Source organism: Pan troglodytes, chromosome 16 (assembly GCF_028858775.2).
Source record: "Pan troglodytes isolate AG18354 chromosome 16, NHGRI_mPanTro3-v2.0_pri, whole genome shotgun sequence".
NCBI lineage: Eukaryota > Metazoa > Chordata > Mammalia > Primates > Hominidae > Pan > Pan troglodytes.
In genome coordinates, this window is record NC_072414.2 from 75,897,555 (window position 1) to 75,911,310 (window position 13,756).

Below are 13,756 nucleotides of genomic sequence, written 5' to 3' on the forward strand. Positions count from 1 at the left end.
CAGCACTTTGGGAGGCCGAGACAGGCAGATCACAAGGTCAGGAGTTTGAGACCAGCCTGGCCAAGATGGTGAAACCCCATCTCTACTAAAGATATAAAAATTAGCCGGGCGTGGTGGTGGGTGCCTGTAGTCCCAGCTACTCGGGAGGCTGAGGCAGGAAAATCACTTGAACCCGGGAAGCGGAGGTTGCAGTGAGCCGAGATCGTGCCACTGCACTCCAGCCTGAAGACAGAGCAAGACTCCATCTTAAAAAAAAAATGCAGAAGATACTATGGAATGGGCCAGGAGAAAAAGGAAGGATCAGGGATGGGAGAGACACAGTGAGCCACACAGTAGCTGGCATTCTGCATGGTGGGCCTGGGCAGCCTGGCTCTTCATTTGCATATGGGTCTTTCCCACCCCAGTCAAATCTGCTGGAGCCAATTCTGCTCCCTTCCAACAAAGATGCCCAGACACCTGGCGGTAGTGTGTTACTTCCTGCTCCCAGCTCCTCTAACACCCCTGGAAAGCTCCATGCCCACAGGTCTTACCTTCACCCACTTTCCCAGGCTCTTAGATCAAACATCAGGCACAGTGCAGGCAATGGGGCCATCCTCCCAAGTCCAAAAAGCCTTCTGTTTCCAGTAGAGATGGGAGAAGCCTGAACTAAGCAGGTTTCTCACTTCCTTATGGAGGAAGAAGAGCTAAGAGAGGTGACTGATTTTAGTACAAAGGGCACAGGGCACAGAAACATGCAGGAATACATTAGCTGCGTGCACTCCAGTGATACATAGCCTCTGTAAACCTGTTTCCTTATCCTGAAAATGGGGACATTGTTCCTATCTTGTGATTGTATTAAGGATCAAATGAGCAGCTGCTCAACAGAGGTTGCTGGAGAGGTCCTTCTCCACACAGACTTGGGAGGAGATGCTTGTCCTAGGTCCAAATCTCATCCAGGTTTCCCGATTTTTTCAGGTCTTCTGCTCAACTCAGGTACCAGCTGACACCCACCCAGTCCCTGGTGTTGCCTTCAGGAGCAGTGGCAAGATGGGAGCTGGTTGGGGAAGGGGATCCTAGAGCAGGGGGGAGGAGGAGAGAATGGAATGGCTGGACTTTGAGATGAGAAGACAGTTGGATGGGGAGGAGGCACCATTTGCTGGAACTGAAGGGTTCTCAGTAGGGGCTCGAGGCAGGATGTATCTGTGATATCTGGACCTCTGGAGTCCCTTAAGCACAAGGAGGCAACTGTGTGGCAGTGAAGACATTCTGCCTTGGGCCCAAGCCCAAGACAGGTCTCCCTGAGCCCTGGGCAGACCATCCGACCTATGGTCATTGGAAGGACCCACCTGCTCCCTATCCCGGGCCTGTGTAAACGCCAGGAAGTCAGGTCCCTTTCTCAATGCAGGCCCTGACTGGGGCAGTCAGCACCATTAAGTTCTTCCTCTCTGAGGCTTTCCTGGGTCAACACTTCAAGGCTGTGTAGTTGGAGGGCAGGGAGCCTGAGCCAGGAGACGTCTTCCTGTTCAGGCTGATGCCCCCCACCTGACGCTGGTGCGGGGCCCACGTGGGCATATACTGTGGCCATGGAGAGATCATCCACTTTGAGGGTGAGTGCCTCCAGCAGAAACACAGGCCCAAGTCTGCGGAGAGGCTGCCCAGCCAAGCCACGCCCCACCAGTGAGCTGGCTACTCGGGGATAAAGACTGAAGTCCCAGGCTGGGGGTACGTTTCTCTGAAAATAGGGTTTGGGCACTCAGGGTCCCTGAGGTCTCGGGAAATGGGGGTGCGGGATCACAGGGCATAGGACCTAAGCCTGGCTCTGATCCGCACCCCTCTGGCGATCCCCGCAGGCAAGAACTCAGGAGGCTGTGGGCTCCTGGGAAGTTTCTGGGCTCCTGGAAAGGCATCGTATCCAAACAGGGGCAGCGCCCGCTGCTGCGCTCCTGCTGGCGCGTGCTGCGCAGAGTGAGCGAAGCGATGGACGCGGACCCACCATCCTATCACTCCATGCGCAGCAACTGTGTGCACTTTGCACTGTGTCTGCACTTTGCACTGTGTCTGCACTTTGCACTGTGTCTGCTCGTCCCAGGTCCCAGCCTGGACCCCCGGCAAATAGACGGGAGCTCCAGCAGCTCGGTGAGCGTGGCCCAGCTACCTGCACAGGACCCATCCCACCTCCTGAGCAGACTAGCCAAAGCGCCTTATAAACGCGCAACGGCAAAATCCAGGCCCTTCTCTTCCCACTCCCCACCCAGGCCAGTTTTCTCCAAACTCAAGATCCACTTTTCTCTTGCAGGCACAAAGCCACCGGAACCAAGCAGACCCACCCACTTGTCTAGGTTATCCCAACAGAACCTTCTCATTACCCCAATAGAACCTTACCCCAGTAGAATTACCCCCAATAGAACTTTTCTACTGAGCCAAGCTCCACCTTTCTGGGCCCCACTCCTTCCCAGGTAGGCCCGCCAATTCTGGCCATGGAGACTTCGGGATGCTAGTTACAGACCAAGACTCAGGCCTTAGGAACTCCTCCAGTCCCCATGCCCAGCTAAGAGACTCCAGCCACCTAAACTGATGCCCCACACTCGGGCCCAACTGGATCCTACCTCTTCCCCCAGCCCAGTTCACTACTTTCCATCGGATCCAAGCCTTCCTTCCTTGGGCCTAGGGGTCACTCGGGCTAGGGAGCTGAACTGGAGGGCTCACATGACTCAGGAGCCCTGGTGGTCACACCAGACCCTTTCTCTTCCTTTTCAGGTGTCAATGGACGTGGACGTGTCCCCGGATTAAGCATGACCTTGGCCCTCCTGGGTGGACGTGGAGGCTTCAGAAAGATTCATTAAACTACTTTCCAAAGCTTAATTAGATGTTCACCGTCCTCTGTATCCTGTTCCCCATCTCTTTAAGCCCCCAAGGGCTCCTCGGAGCTCCCTGACCTTAATTCCTTAAATTCCGCCACCTCCAGGAAGCTCCTCGGCTTCCTGCTGCCAAGCCAGATTTTGTAGGAAAGGTGGGGCGGGAAAGGGAGCGTCCTTAGGTATCTGAGGCCGGTCCTCGGGTGCGGTGACCCCTTCCCGCTCTAGAACCCCCAGCCTGCGGGCACAGCCTTCTTTCCAGTTCCCGCTTTCCCTCCACGGTGTGGGTGAGCATCCGCGCCTGAGTCTGGGGAGAGCGGAGCCCCAGAGGCCCGTCCCGCCGAGGCCAGGTGGTCGGGGGTGGGGGCAGGTATTCCACATCCCCTGCAAGACGGTCCCAGCGTCCGTCCAGCAGCCTCGCCCACCTTTAGATCTGGAGACGAGCCAAGTCACTTTAAAGGGCAGAAGACGCCCTGAAGAGGGCATTTCCTAGGGATGGGCGGGGCCAGGCCCTGCCGCACCGCCCCTGTCGCCTCCTCGCGGACACGCCCTCCGCTCGGCTGGCGCCGGTGCCTTTAAGACCTCAGCGCCCGGCCCTGATTGAGAAATCCGCGCGCAGCCTCCGCCGCTGCACACTGCGGCCTCTGCTGAACCCCTGCCGCGCCGCCGCCTTCGCCAGTCCGGACCGGACCGGCCCGCGTTCCCTTCCTCCGCTCCAGCCGGCCTCCGGCCCCGCAACCTCCTCCTCGGCGAAGTCTCCCTGGCCGCCCCATGTCGGCCGCCCCCGCCTACAGCGAAGACAAGGGCGGCTCCGCTGGCCCCGGGGAGCCCGAGTACGGCCACGACCCCGCGAGCGGCGGCATCTTCTCCTCCGACTACAAGCGGTGAGGGAGCCCGCCAGAAAGCTCGCGGGAGGGCTGGGGCCGGGGACGGGGCGAGGCGCGCGGGCACCATGGACAGCGCCCGGCCCCAGCGCCGGCCCCGCCCCGGCCGCGCCGACCGGAAGCCCGCCCAGCCCCCTCCTGCGGCCTGGAGCCCCGGCCCAGCGCAGGCAGCGCGGGCAGCGCTGGCACCCCGGCCCCAGGGGCCGGCCTAGGACGCGGAGTGGGGCAGATAGGGGCTGGCGGGGGATGGGCCAGCTCAGTTTCGAGAGGAGAAACACTCCGGTTCCAGGTGTTTCTCCGGTTTGCGGCGTTGCGTTAGGGGTTCCCCTCCTTTTTCGTGCTAGGCGGGTTGGCTTCCCAAAAATGTGGGGGAGGGGTCTGAGTCAGCGAACTTGAGCTTGAGCCTGGGGCCTCTTCAGGAAGGCGGGCCCTGGAGGTACTTGCACAGCCTCCCAGCTTGGCCCTGCTGCAAATTCATTTCCCCTCCCTCTGGTCCCCATCTCCATCTGACCCTCACATCCCTGCTCCTGGCATTGCCCCTGTAGTTCAGCTCCACCTTCACACCCTCCCCCACCTTTGATTCGTTCGTTTGTTTCTTCATTTGTTTATTCGTAAATTCTGCAACAAGCATTTATGAAAAGCCAACTGTGTCGAGTCCTGAACCAGTCACGGAATACAACTGTGAACATGAGACCCTTCTTGTCCTCAGGTTGCTCTAGAGGGGAGCACAGATGAAGAAGCAGTCAGGGACAGTCAAGTGTAATGGGGGCAGTGGGAGCAGGGAGAGGACCTAGTCTCTGGCGCCGGAGAGAAGGAAGACAGGAGCGTGAGGTATGTTCCAGGCAGAGGAAAGGGCTTTCAGGAAGGTTGAGAGCCAGGCCACAATCTGTGTGAGCCACTGGACTGACCAGAAAAGAGGGTGGGGAGGACTCCTGAAGGATTCTAAGCAGGCGACATAATCAGATTTATATTTTAGAAGGACATCAGGCTGCTGCATTGTGGAGAAGAGAATGGAGGTGGGCCAGATTGAGCAAGAGACAAGCGAGGTGGGTCTTGAAGTTCACAGGCCTGGCATGATTGTGGCCTAGACCAGGGGAGAGGCAGAAGATTTGAGGCTATGGAAGAGGTGGAAGCCTCAGACCTGAAGATTAATTGGATATTGGGTGGGGGTTTAGAGGGACAGGGGGAGAAGATGAGGATTTTCATGCACGTCCATGTGAAGAGACCACCAAACAGGCTTTGAACAATAAAGCTTTTTAATCACTTGGGTGCAGGCCGGCTGAGTCCGAAAAAAGAGTCAGCGAAGGGAGATGGGGTAGGGCCGTTTTATAGGATTTGGGTAAGTAGTGGAAAATTACAGTCAAAGGGGGTCGTTCTCTGGCGGGCGGGGGACACAGGGTGCTCAGTGGGGGAGCTTTTGAGCCAGGATGAGCCAGGAGAAGGAATTTCACAAGATAATGTCATCAGTTAAGGCAGGCACAGGCCATTTTCACTCTTCAGTTACTTCAGGCCATCTGGATGTATACGTGCAGGTCACAGGGGATATCATGACTTAGCTTGGGCTCAGAGGCCTGACATTCCTGTCTTCTTTTATTAATAAGAAAAATAACATAAAATAGTGTTGAAGTGTTGGGGCAGCAAACATTTTGGCGGGGGGGTGATATGGAGAGATACTGCTTCTCCATAGCCTTGAAGGGCTGCTTCGAGCGGGATTGGGGTGGCGTGGGAACCTAGAGTGGGAGAGATTAAGCTGAAGGAAGATTCTGTGGTAAGGGGTGATATTGTGGGGTTGTTAGAAGAAACATTTGTTGTATAGGATTATTGGTGATGGCCTGGATACGGTTTTGTATGAATTGAAAAACTAAATGGAATAAGAGAAGGAGACAAATAGGTATTAAAGGACTAAGAATTGGGAGGACCCAGGACATCCAATTGGAGAGTGCCCAAGGAGGTTCAGCATAGCCCTGCCAGCAAAGATTATTTATTTACTTTAAGAGGGAGTTAAGAGTGGCAGTTTGGGGATAGCACCAGGAGATATCAGCTGTAATGGTTTGGAGAAACAGTGTAAACCAGCAGTGTAAACAAGAGCAGGGCATGTATGAGTAGTTGAGTATGGTGAATAGGAGTATGACTAGTCAGAAGATAGTAGGGATGACAAGTTTTTTGGGGCACAGTCCAAGTTGGTCTGGTGTCTGGAATGAGACTGGGGCCTAATAAAAAGGAGCATCTATACAGGAGCTTGAATGGGCTGTACCCTGCAGCATTCCGAGGACAGGCCCAAATTCTGAGAAGGGCAAGTGGTAAAAGTATTGTCCAGTCCTTTTTAAGTTGGAGGCTGAGCTTGGTGAGGTGTGTTTTTAAAAGACCATTAGTCCGTTCTACCTTTTCTGAAGATTGAGGATGGTAAGGGGTATGAAGGTTTCACTGAATACCAAGAGCCTGAGAAACTGCTTGGGTGATTTGACCAGTAAAGGCTGGTCTGTTATTGGACTATATAGAGGCGGGAAGGCCAAACTGAGGAATTATGTCTGACAGAAGGGAAGAAATGACCACAGTGGTCTTCTCAGACCCTGTGGGAAAGGCCTCTACCCATCCAGTGAAAGTATCTACCCAGACCAAGAGGTATTTTAGTTTCCTGACTCGGGGCATGTGAGTAAAGTCAATTTGCCAGTCCTGGGCAGAGGCAAATCCCCAGGCTTGATGTGTACAGAAGGGAGGGGGCCTGAACAATCCCTGAGGAGTAGTAGAATAGCAGATGGAACACTGAGAAGTGATTTCCTTGAGGATAGATTTCCACAGTGGAAAGGAAATGAGAGGTTCTAAGAGGCAGGCTAGCGGCTTGTAACCTACATGGAAGAGGTTATGAAATGACGAAAGAATAGAACGGGCCTGTGAGGCTAGAAGGAGATATTTTCCTTGGTCTGAGAACCATTTGCCTTGTGTGGGAAGAGATTCATAGGTGTAAGTTTCATTGGGGGAGTAGGTGGGAGTGACTGATGAGAAGGAGAAAAACTGGCCATGAGGGACAGAAGTTGGAATGCTAGCTGCTTTTTTAGCTACCTTATCAGCATAAGTGTTGCCCTGAGCGATGGGATCTGACGCCTTTTGATGGCCCTTGCAGTGAATGACTCCAGCTTCCTTTGGAAGTAAAGCGGCCTTGAGAAGAGTTTTTATTAAAGAGGAATTAATGATGGAGGACCCTTGTGTAATAAGGAAACCTTTTTGCCCATATAACAGCATGGTGGTACAGGATATGGAAGGCATATTTAGAGTCAGTATAAATATTGACACATAGTCCTTTTGCAAGACTGAGGGCTCGAGTTAAGGCAATGAGTTCGGCTTTCTGAGAGGTGGAGGGGGGCAGAAAGTATATGTGTCAGGTGTGAGGAAGAAAATAGATTTTGGAAGTTATGAGAACTGTAGAGAGTGAGTTGAGCATAGTTTGTGATTTTGAGGGCCTCTGAAAGTATTAAAGCAGCGGCAGCCGCCGCACGCAGACATGAGGGCTAGGCCAAAACAGTAAGGTCAAGTTGTTCGGACAGAAAGGCTACAGGGCGTGGTCCCAGCTCTTGTGTAAGAATTCCAACTGCACAGCCCTGCACTTTGGCTGTGTGTGATGAAAAAGGGTTGGGATGAGTTAGGGAGACCTAGTGTGAGAGCAGCTTCTACGGCTGTTTTTAAGGAATGGAAAGGAGTGGCAAAAGGATTTAGGATCTGTGGGGTCAGCTAGGTTTGCTTTTGTGAGTTTATATAATGGTTTAGTCAGGATGGTAAAACTAGGTATCCAAAGGTGGAAGTACCTAACCATGCCTAGGAAGGAAAGGAGTTGTTGCTTTGTAGAAGGGATTGGGGTTCGGGAGATTAGCCGGACATGATCAGCAGGGAGAGCACGTGTGTTTTCATGAGAACTATGCCAAGATAGGTAATGGATGAGGAAGAAATTTGGGCTTGACTGAAGTAATGGGGGCTGTCCGTGAAGCCTTGCGGCAGTACAGCCTAGGTAGTTTGCTGAGCCTGATGGGTGTCAGGGTCAGTCCAAGTGAAAGCGAAGAGAGGCTGAGATGAAGGGTGCAAATGAATAGTAAAGAAAGCATGTTTGAAATCCAGAAGAGAATAATGGGTTGTGGAGGGGTTGTGGAGGGAGGTATTGAGGAGGAGAGTATATGAGTTTGGCACCACGGGGTGGATAGGCAAAACAATTTGGCTGACAAGGCACAGATCCTGAACTAATTGTAAGACTTGTCTGGTTTTTGAACAGGTAAAATGGGGGAATTGTAAGGAGAGTTTATAGGCTTTAAAAGGCCATGCTGTAACAGGCGAGTGATAACAGGCTTTAATCCTTTTAAAGCCTGCTGTGGGATGGGATATTGACATTGAGCACGGTAAGGGTGATTAGGTTTTAATGGGATGGTAAGGGGTGCATGATCAGTCGCCAAGGAGGGAATAGAGGTGTCCTATACTTGAGGATTAAGGTGGGGAGATACAAGGGGAGGATGTGAAGGAGGCTTTGAACTGGGGGAAAAGGTGGCAATGAGGTGTGGCTGTAGCCTAGGAATAGTCAGGGAAGCAGATAATTTAGTTAAAGTGTCTCGGCCTAATAAGGGAACTGCGCAGGTGGGGATAATTGAAAAGGAGTGCATAAAAGAGTATTGTCCAAGTTGGCCCCAGAGTTGGGGAGTTTTGAGAGGTTTAGAAGCCTGGCCATCAATACCCACAACAGTTATGGAGGCAAAGGAAACAGGCCTTTGAAAAGAAGGTAATGTGGAGTTGGTAGCCTCCGTATTGATTAAGAAGGGGACGGACTTACCCTCCACTGTAAGAGTTACCCAAAGCATCTGTGATGGTCCAGGAAGCTTCCAAGGCGATTGGGCAGTGTCAGTCTTCAGCTGCTAAGCCGAGAAGATTTGGGAAGGAGTCAGTCAGGCAGCCTTGGGCCAGAGTTCCAGGGGCTCTGGGAGTGGCTGCCAGGTGAGTTGGACAGTCCGATTTCCAGCGGGGTTCCACACAGATGGGACAAGGCTTAGGAGGAATCCTGGGCTGTGGGCATTCCTTGGCCCAGTGGCCAGATTTCTGGCACTTGAAGCAAGATCCTGATGGAGAAGGTCCTGTAGGAATGCTTGACTGCTGCAGCTTAGGCATTTTGAAGTTCTTGTGTACTGGAGATGTGGCTGGGGTTTCTCTCACAGTGGAGGCAAGGAACTACAATTCAGAAATACATTGCTACTTGGCTGCCTTTACTCTATTATTGTACACCTTGAAGGCGAGGTTAATTAAGTCCTGTTATTGGGTTTGAGGGCTGGAATTTAATTTTTGGAGTTTTATTTAATGTTGGGAGTGGATTGGGTAATAAAATGTATATTGAGAATAAGACTGCCTTTTGACCTTTTAGGGTCTAGGGCTGTAAAGCGTCTCAGGGTTGCTGCCAAACGAGCCATGAACTGGGCTGGGTTTTTATATTTGGTGAAAAAGAGCCTAAATGCTAACTGATTTGGCAGAGGTCGGATAAAGGAAAAGGAGCGTTACCCTTGACTATGCCTTTAGCTCCAGCCACCTCTTTAAGAGGAAATTGTTGGGCAGGTTGGGGAGGGCTAGTCGCAAAACAAAACTGTAAGCCGGACTGGGTGTGGGGAGAGGAGGTGATAGAAGGATTATAGGGTGGAGGAGCAGAAGCTGAGGAAGAATTGGAGTCTGATTCAGCCTGGTGGGGAGCGACCTGAGGAGCATTCTGGGGATTAGGTGAGAGGTCAGATGGGTCGGTAGAAAAGGAAGATTGGAAGATTGAAAAGACTCAGCGACACTTGGGGTTGGGACTGAGGGGACAGGCGGGAGGGAAAGAAGGAGGATTTGGGATGAGTCGCATTGGGAACAGAGACTAGGGAGGGACCGATGTGTAAAAGAATGCCTGGACATCAGGCACCTCAGACTGTTTGCCCATTTTACGACAAGAATTATCTAGATCTTGTAGGATGGAAAAATCAAAAGTGCCATTTTCTGGCTATTTGGAACCATTGTTGAGTTTGTATTGGGGTTAAGCGGCATTGCAAAGAAAATAAGCCATTTAGGTTTTAGGTCAGGTGTGAGTTGAAGAGGTTTTAAGTTCTTGAGAACACAGGCTAAGAGAGAAGAAGGAGGAATGGAGGGTGGAATGTTGCCCACAGTGAAGGAGGCAAGCCCAGAGAAAAGAGAGGGTAGAGACACGGAGAGAAGGGGTGGGGGGTGCTTGCCTCCCAGGAAAGTGAAAAGAGAGGGTAGAGACACGGAGAGAAGGGGTGGGGGGTGCTTTGCCCCCCAGGAAAGTGGAGAGAAAAGAGAAGGTAGAGACACAGAGAGGAGTGGGGGGTGCTTGCCCCCCAGGAAAGTGGAGAGAAAAGAGAGGGTAGAAACATGGAGAGAAGGGGTGGGGGGTACTTGCCCCCCAAAAAGTGGTGTTTGCCACTAAGGGTGAAAGATCAAGGCAGGTATCCTCGTGGTGATCAGACAACTCTGAAACGTGGGTGAATAATCAAGCAGGCGTCCCCGCAGTGATTAAACACCAAGGGAAGACTGTCTTCCTGAGTCCGTGATCGGCGCCGGAGTTTTGGGTTCACAGATAAAACGCATTTCCTGTCTCTACCAGAAAAGGAAAGGAACCGAAATTAAGAGAAGGGAGAGATTGAAAGATGGCACCAAGATTGAAAGGAGAAAGAGGTTGAGGGATAGTGAGAGAGGTTGGAGAAGAGAGTAAAAAGAGGCCGCTTACCTGATTTAAAATTGGTGAGATGTTCCTCAGGCTGGTTGGTCTGAGGACCCGAGGTCATTAGGTGGATCTTTATCAGGGAGCAAAGAGCAGGAGGACAGGGGATTGATCTCCCAAGGGTGGTCCCCCGATCCGAGTCATGGCACCAAATTTCACGCACGTCCATGTGAAGAGACCACCCAACAGGCTTTGTGTGAGCAATAAAGCTTTTTAATCACCTGGTTGCAGGCCGGCTGAGTCTGAAAAAAGAGTCAACGAAAGGAGATAGGGGTGGGGCCATTTTATAGGATTTGGGTAGGTAGTGGACAATTACAGTCAAAGGGGGGTCGTGGTGGGCAGGGGCGGGGGACACAAGGTGCTCAGTGGGGGAGCTTTTGAGCCAGGATGAGCCAGGAGAAGGAATTTCACAAGGTAATGTCATCAGTTAAGGCAGGAACAGGCCATTTTCACTTCTTTTGTGATTCTTCAATTACTTCAGGCCATCTGGATATATACGGGCAGGTCACAGGGGATATGATGGTTTAGCTTGGGCTCAGAGGCCTGACAAGGATGTTACTCAGGTTACTAGTTCCTGCAACTGGATGGATGATGGTGTTATTCAGTGTAATTGGAAATAAAGATGTTACAAGCAAATTTGTGGAAAATTAATGTTGAGCCCAGCTTTGGACATATTGAGATTGTAAACTCTGAGGGACATATTACCCTATTAGGTAGCTGGATATTACGATTTGGGTTCCAGGAGAGAGATTAGGGAATTATTAACATATGTATGTTAATTAAAGCCACAGAAGTGAAGATAACTTGGGGAGGAGGTATAAAATGAGTTCAGACACTGCACAAGTCTGAACCCTGAAGACACCAACATTAGAGGTGACCAGAGAACAGTGGAAAGTGTTTCAAGGTACCCAAGAGGTGAACTAAAGGCTGAAAGAAAACAATGTAATTTCAAGAAGGAGGGAGTGGTCAGTAGTTTCAATGCCCATTAAGGTCAAATCAAACAAGGAAAAAAATCATGACCATTGGTTGACAAAGAAGAGCTCAATTCCTTTCTACTCTATTCCCCACCTCCTGCCGTGGGAGACAAATTCTGGCAAAGTAAGGAGAACAGGAGCTAGATTATTTCTTTCCCAGCATTCTGTTGTGGATGATTTAAAACACAGAAAAATGAAATGAATAATACAATGAACACATGTATATCATCCATCTAGATTCAACTGTCATTGACATCATACCTTATTTGCTTTATCTAACCATCTATTCGTATACTTTTTTTGGTTGAACCATGTTAAGTTGCAGAGATCATGACCCTTCAACCCCACATTCTAAATCGGCATCTAAAGCCAGATTAAAATGAATAAAGGAGCACACAGGTGGTAAGTAGATAAAACAGTGAATGGGAATTTTGCTTTCAAGAAATTTGACTGTAAAAGAGAAAGTTGCTGGAGGAGAACCTCACTCAGTTCAAGGAAGTTTGTCTATTTTGTTATTTTGGGGTTTTTTTGTTGTTTCCTAAAATGTATGACTCCATATTTTTGTTTATTATTAATATTAGGCGGGAGAGCCTAGAGCAAGTTTAACTGCTGATGGGAAGGAGCGATTGGTGGGAGAGAGGCTGAAGGGAAGAAAGGAAGTACAGAACACTGAGTGATGGGAGGGGAGGCTTACTGAGCTGGGTGGGAGGACTAGCCTGGGAGCAGGGAGGACCAACTCTGCCCAGAGGGAAGAGGGCAGGAGGAGAGGAGAGTATAAATGCAGATGGAGACTGGGTACAGTGGCTCATGCCTGTAATCCCAGCACTTTGGGAGGCTGAGGCGGGCAGGTCACTTGAAATCAAGAGTTCAAGACTAACCTGGCCAACATGTCAAAACCCCGTCTCTACTAAAAATACAAAAATTAGCCAGTTGTGGTAACGCATGTCTATAATCCCAGCTACTCAGGAGGCTGAGGCAGGAGAACCACTTGAACCCGGGAGGTGGAGATTACAGTGAGCCGAGATGGCAACACTGCACTCCAGCCTGGGCAACGGAGTGAGACTCCATCTCTAAATAAATAAATAAGTAAATAAATGCAGATGGATGGGAGTCTGGGGCAGGGGGCTGCAGGGGATTTCATCTAAAGACTTTCCCTTTTTCGGGAACCAGGTGGTGAAGCCATAAGGGCAAGGCTGGGAATGGGGACTTGAGGGTCAAAGGGGTTTCAAAAACAATGAAGAAAGCCAACCAGGCCGGGCGCGGTGGCTCACGCCTGTAATCCTAGCACTTTGGGAGGCTGAGGCAGGCATATCACCTAAGGTTGGGAGTTTGAGACCAGCCTGACCAACATGGAGAAACCCCGTCTCTACTAAAAATACAAAAATTAGCCGGGTGTGGTGGTGTATGCCTGTAATCTCAGCTACTTGGGAGGCTGAGGCAGGAGAATTGCTTGAACCCAGGAGACGGAGGTTGCAGTGAGCCGAGATCACGCCATTACACTCCAGCCTGGGCAATAAGAGTGAAACTCCATCTGAAAAAAAAAAAAAAAAAGCCACCCACCACTGGCAGGCCAGTGGCATTGGAGACCAGTGGGACAAGAGGGCCAAGGATGTGAGAGCAGTTGGAGGGATAGACACAGGGGTTGCGGGGGAGGGTGCTAGGAGGAAGTAGAGATAAGAGAAGGTTGATGGGAAGGAATAAATCAAGTATTGGCTCTGGAAAGGCAGGTGAGGATTAAGATGCCTAGGGTCAGTGAGAAGAGGATATATGAGATTTCTCAGGAGGCTGCAGTCTAATTGTGGCAGTGGGATTGGAGCTGAAGAGGGCATCTCTCACCTCTCTATCAACTCCACTGACCATCTAGTCCCTTGCCCAGAGACTAGGGGTAGGCTTGGTCTCCTGTCCCTGCCCTTCTTTCCCTGTGGAGGCCTTGTCTCTGAGCAGTGAAGAGGAAACCGGAGCCTCCCTCCCTGCCAGTGTGCGGTTACCAAGTTTTGGGGGCGGGCCATCTGGTGACTGTGACAGGAGCCCCAGCGCCCTGGCCAGCTCAGTCCATTCCTGGAGAAGAACCTGATGCAGCGATTCCTGCAGCTCCCGGCGGCCGTGGTGAGGCCCGGGGTCAGAGGGGCCTGCGGAGCTGATCAAGAGGCTGCTAGCCCTGTGCTGGCTCCCGAAGGTGGGCCCCCCGCCCGGTACCAGGCCTTGGAGCCTGAGGAGCTTCGGTGGCTGCAGGCCCAGGAGGAAGACACGACCCCAGAAGCATCTCTGGAAGGACCTTGCCCAGAGGCCAGCCAGAGCCAGAGCCAGCCACTACGGTATAGAGGAACCCAC

At 51.5% G+C, this 13,756-nt stretch overlaps 2 protein-coding genes across 4 annotated transcripts in view; both read left to right on the top strand.

Annotated features, from left to right (window-relative positions):
• Positions 1–1,304: 1,304 nt before the first annotated feature.
• Positions 1,305–2,845, top strand: LOC134808494 (uncharacterized). Its single transcript, XM_063794432.1, has 3 exons — positions 1,305–1,366; positions 1,830–2,435; positions 2,737–2,845. The coding sequence occupies exons 1-3, from the start codon at positions 1,305–1,307 to the stop codon at positions 2,843–2,845; spliced, it is 777 nt and encodes a 258-aa protein (XP_063650502.1).
• Positions 2,846–3,436: 591 nt separating this feature from the next.
• AP3B2 (adaptor related protein complex 3 subunit beta 2) overlaps positions 3,437–13,756 on the top strand; it is a 50,064-nt gene continuing 39,744 nt past the window's right edge. For all 3 annotated transcript variants that reach the window (XR_010151476.1, XM_001159946.4, XM_063794294.1), the window contains exon 1: positions 3,437–3,718. Coding sequence is in view for 2 of the 3 variants with exons in the window: in XM_001159946.4 (XP_001159946.1) it covers positions 3,606–3,718 (113 nt within the window). In the remaining variant the exon portion in view is untranslated. The remainder of the gene's footprint in view (positions 3,719–13,756) is intronic.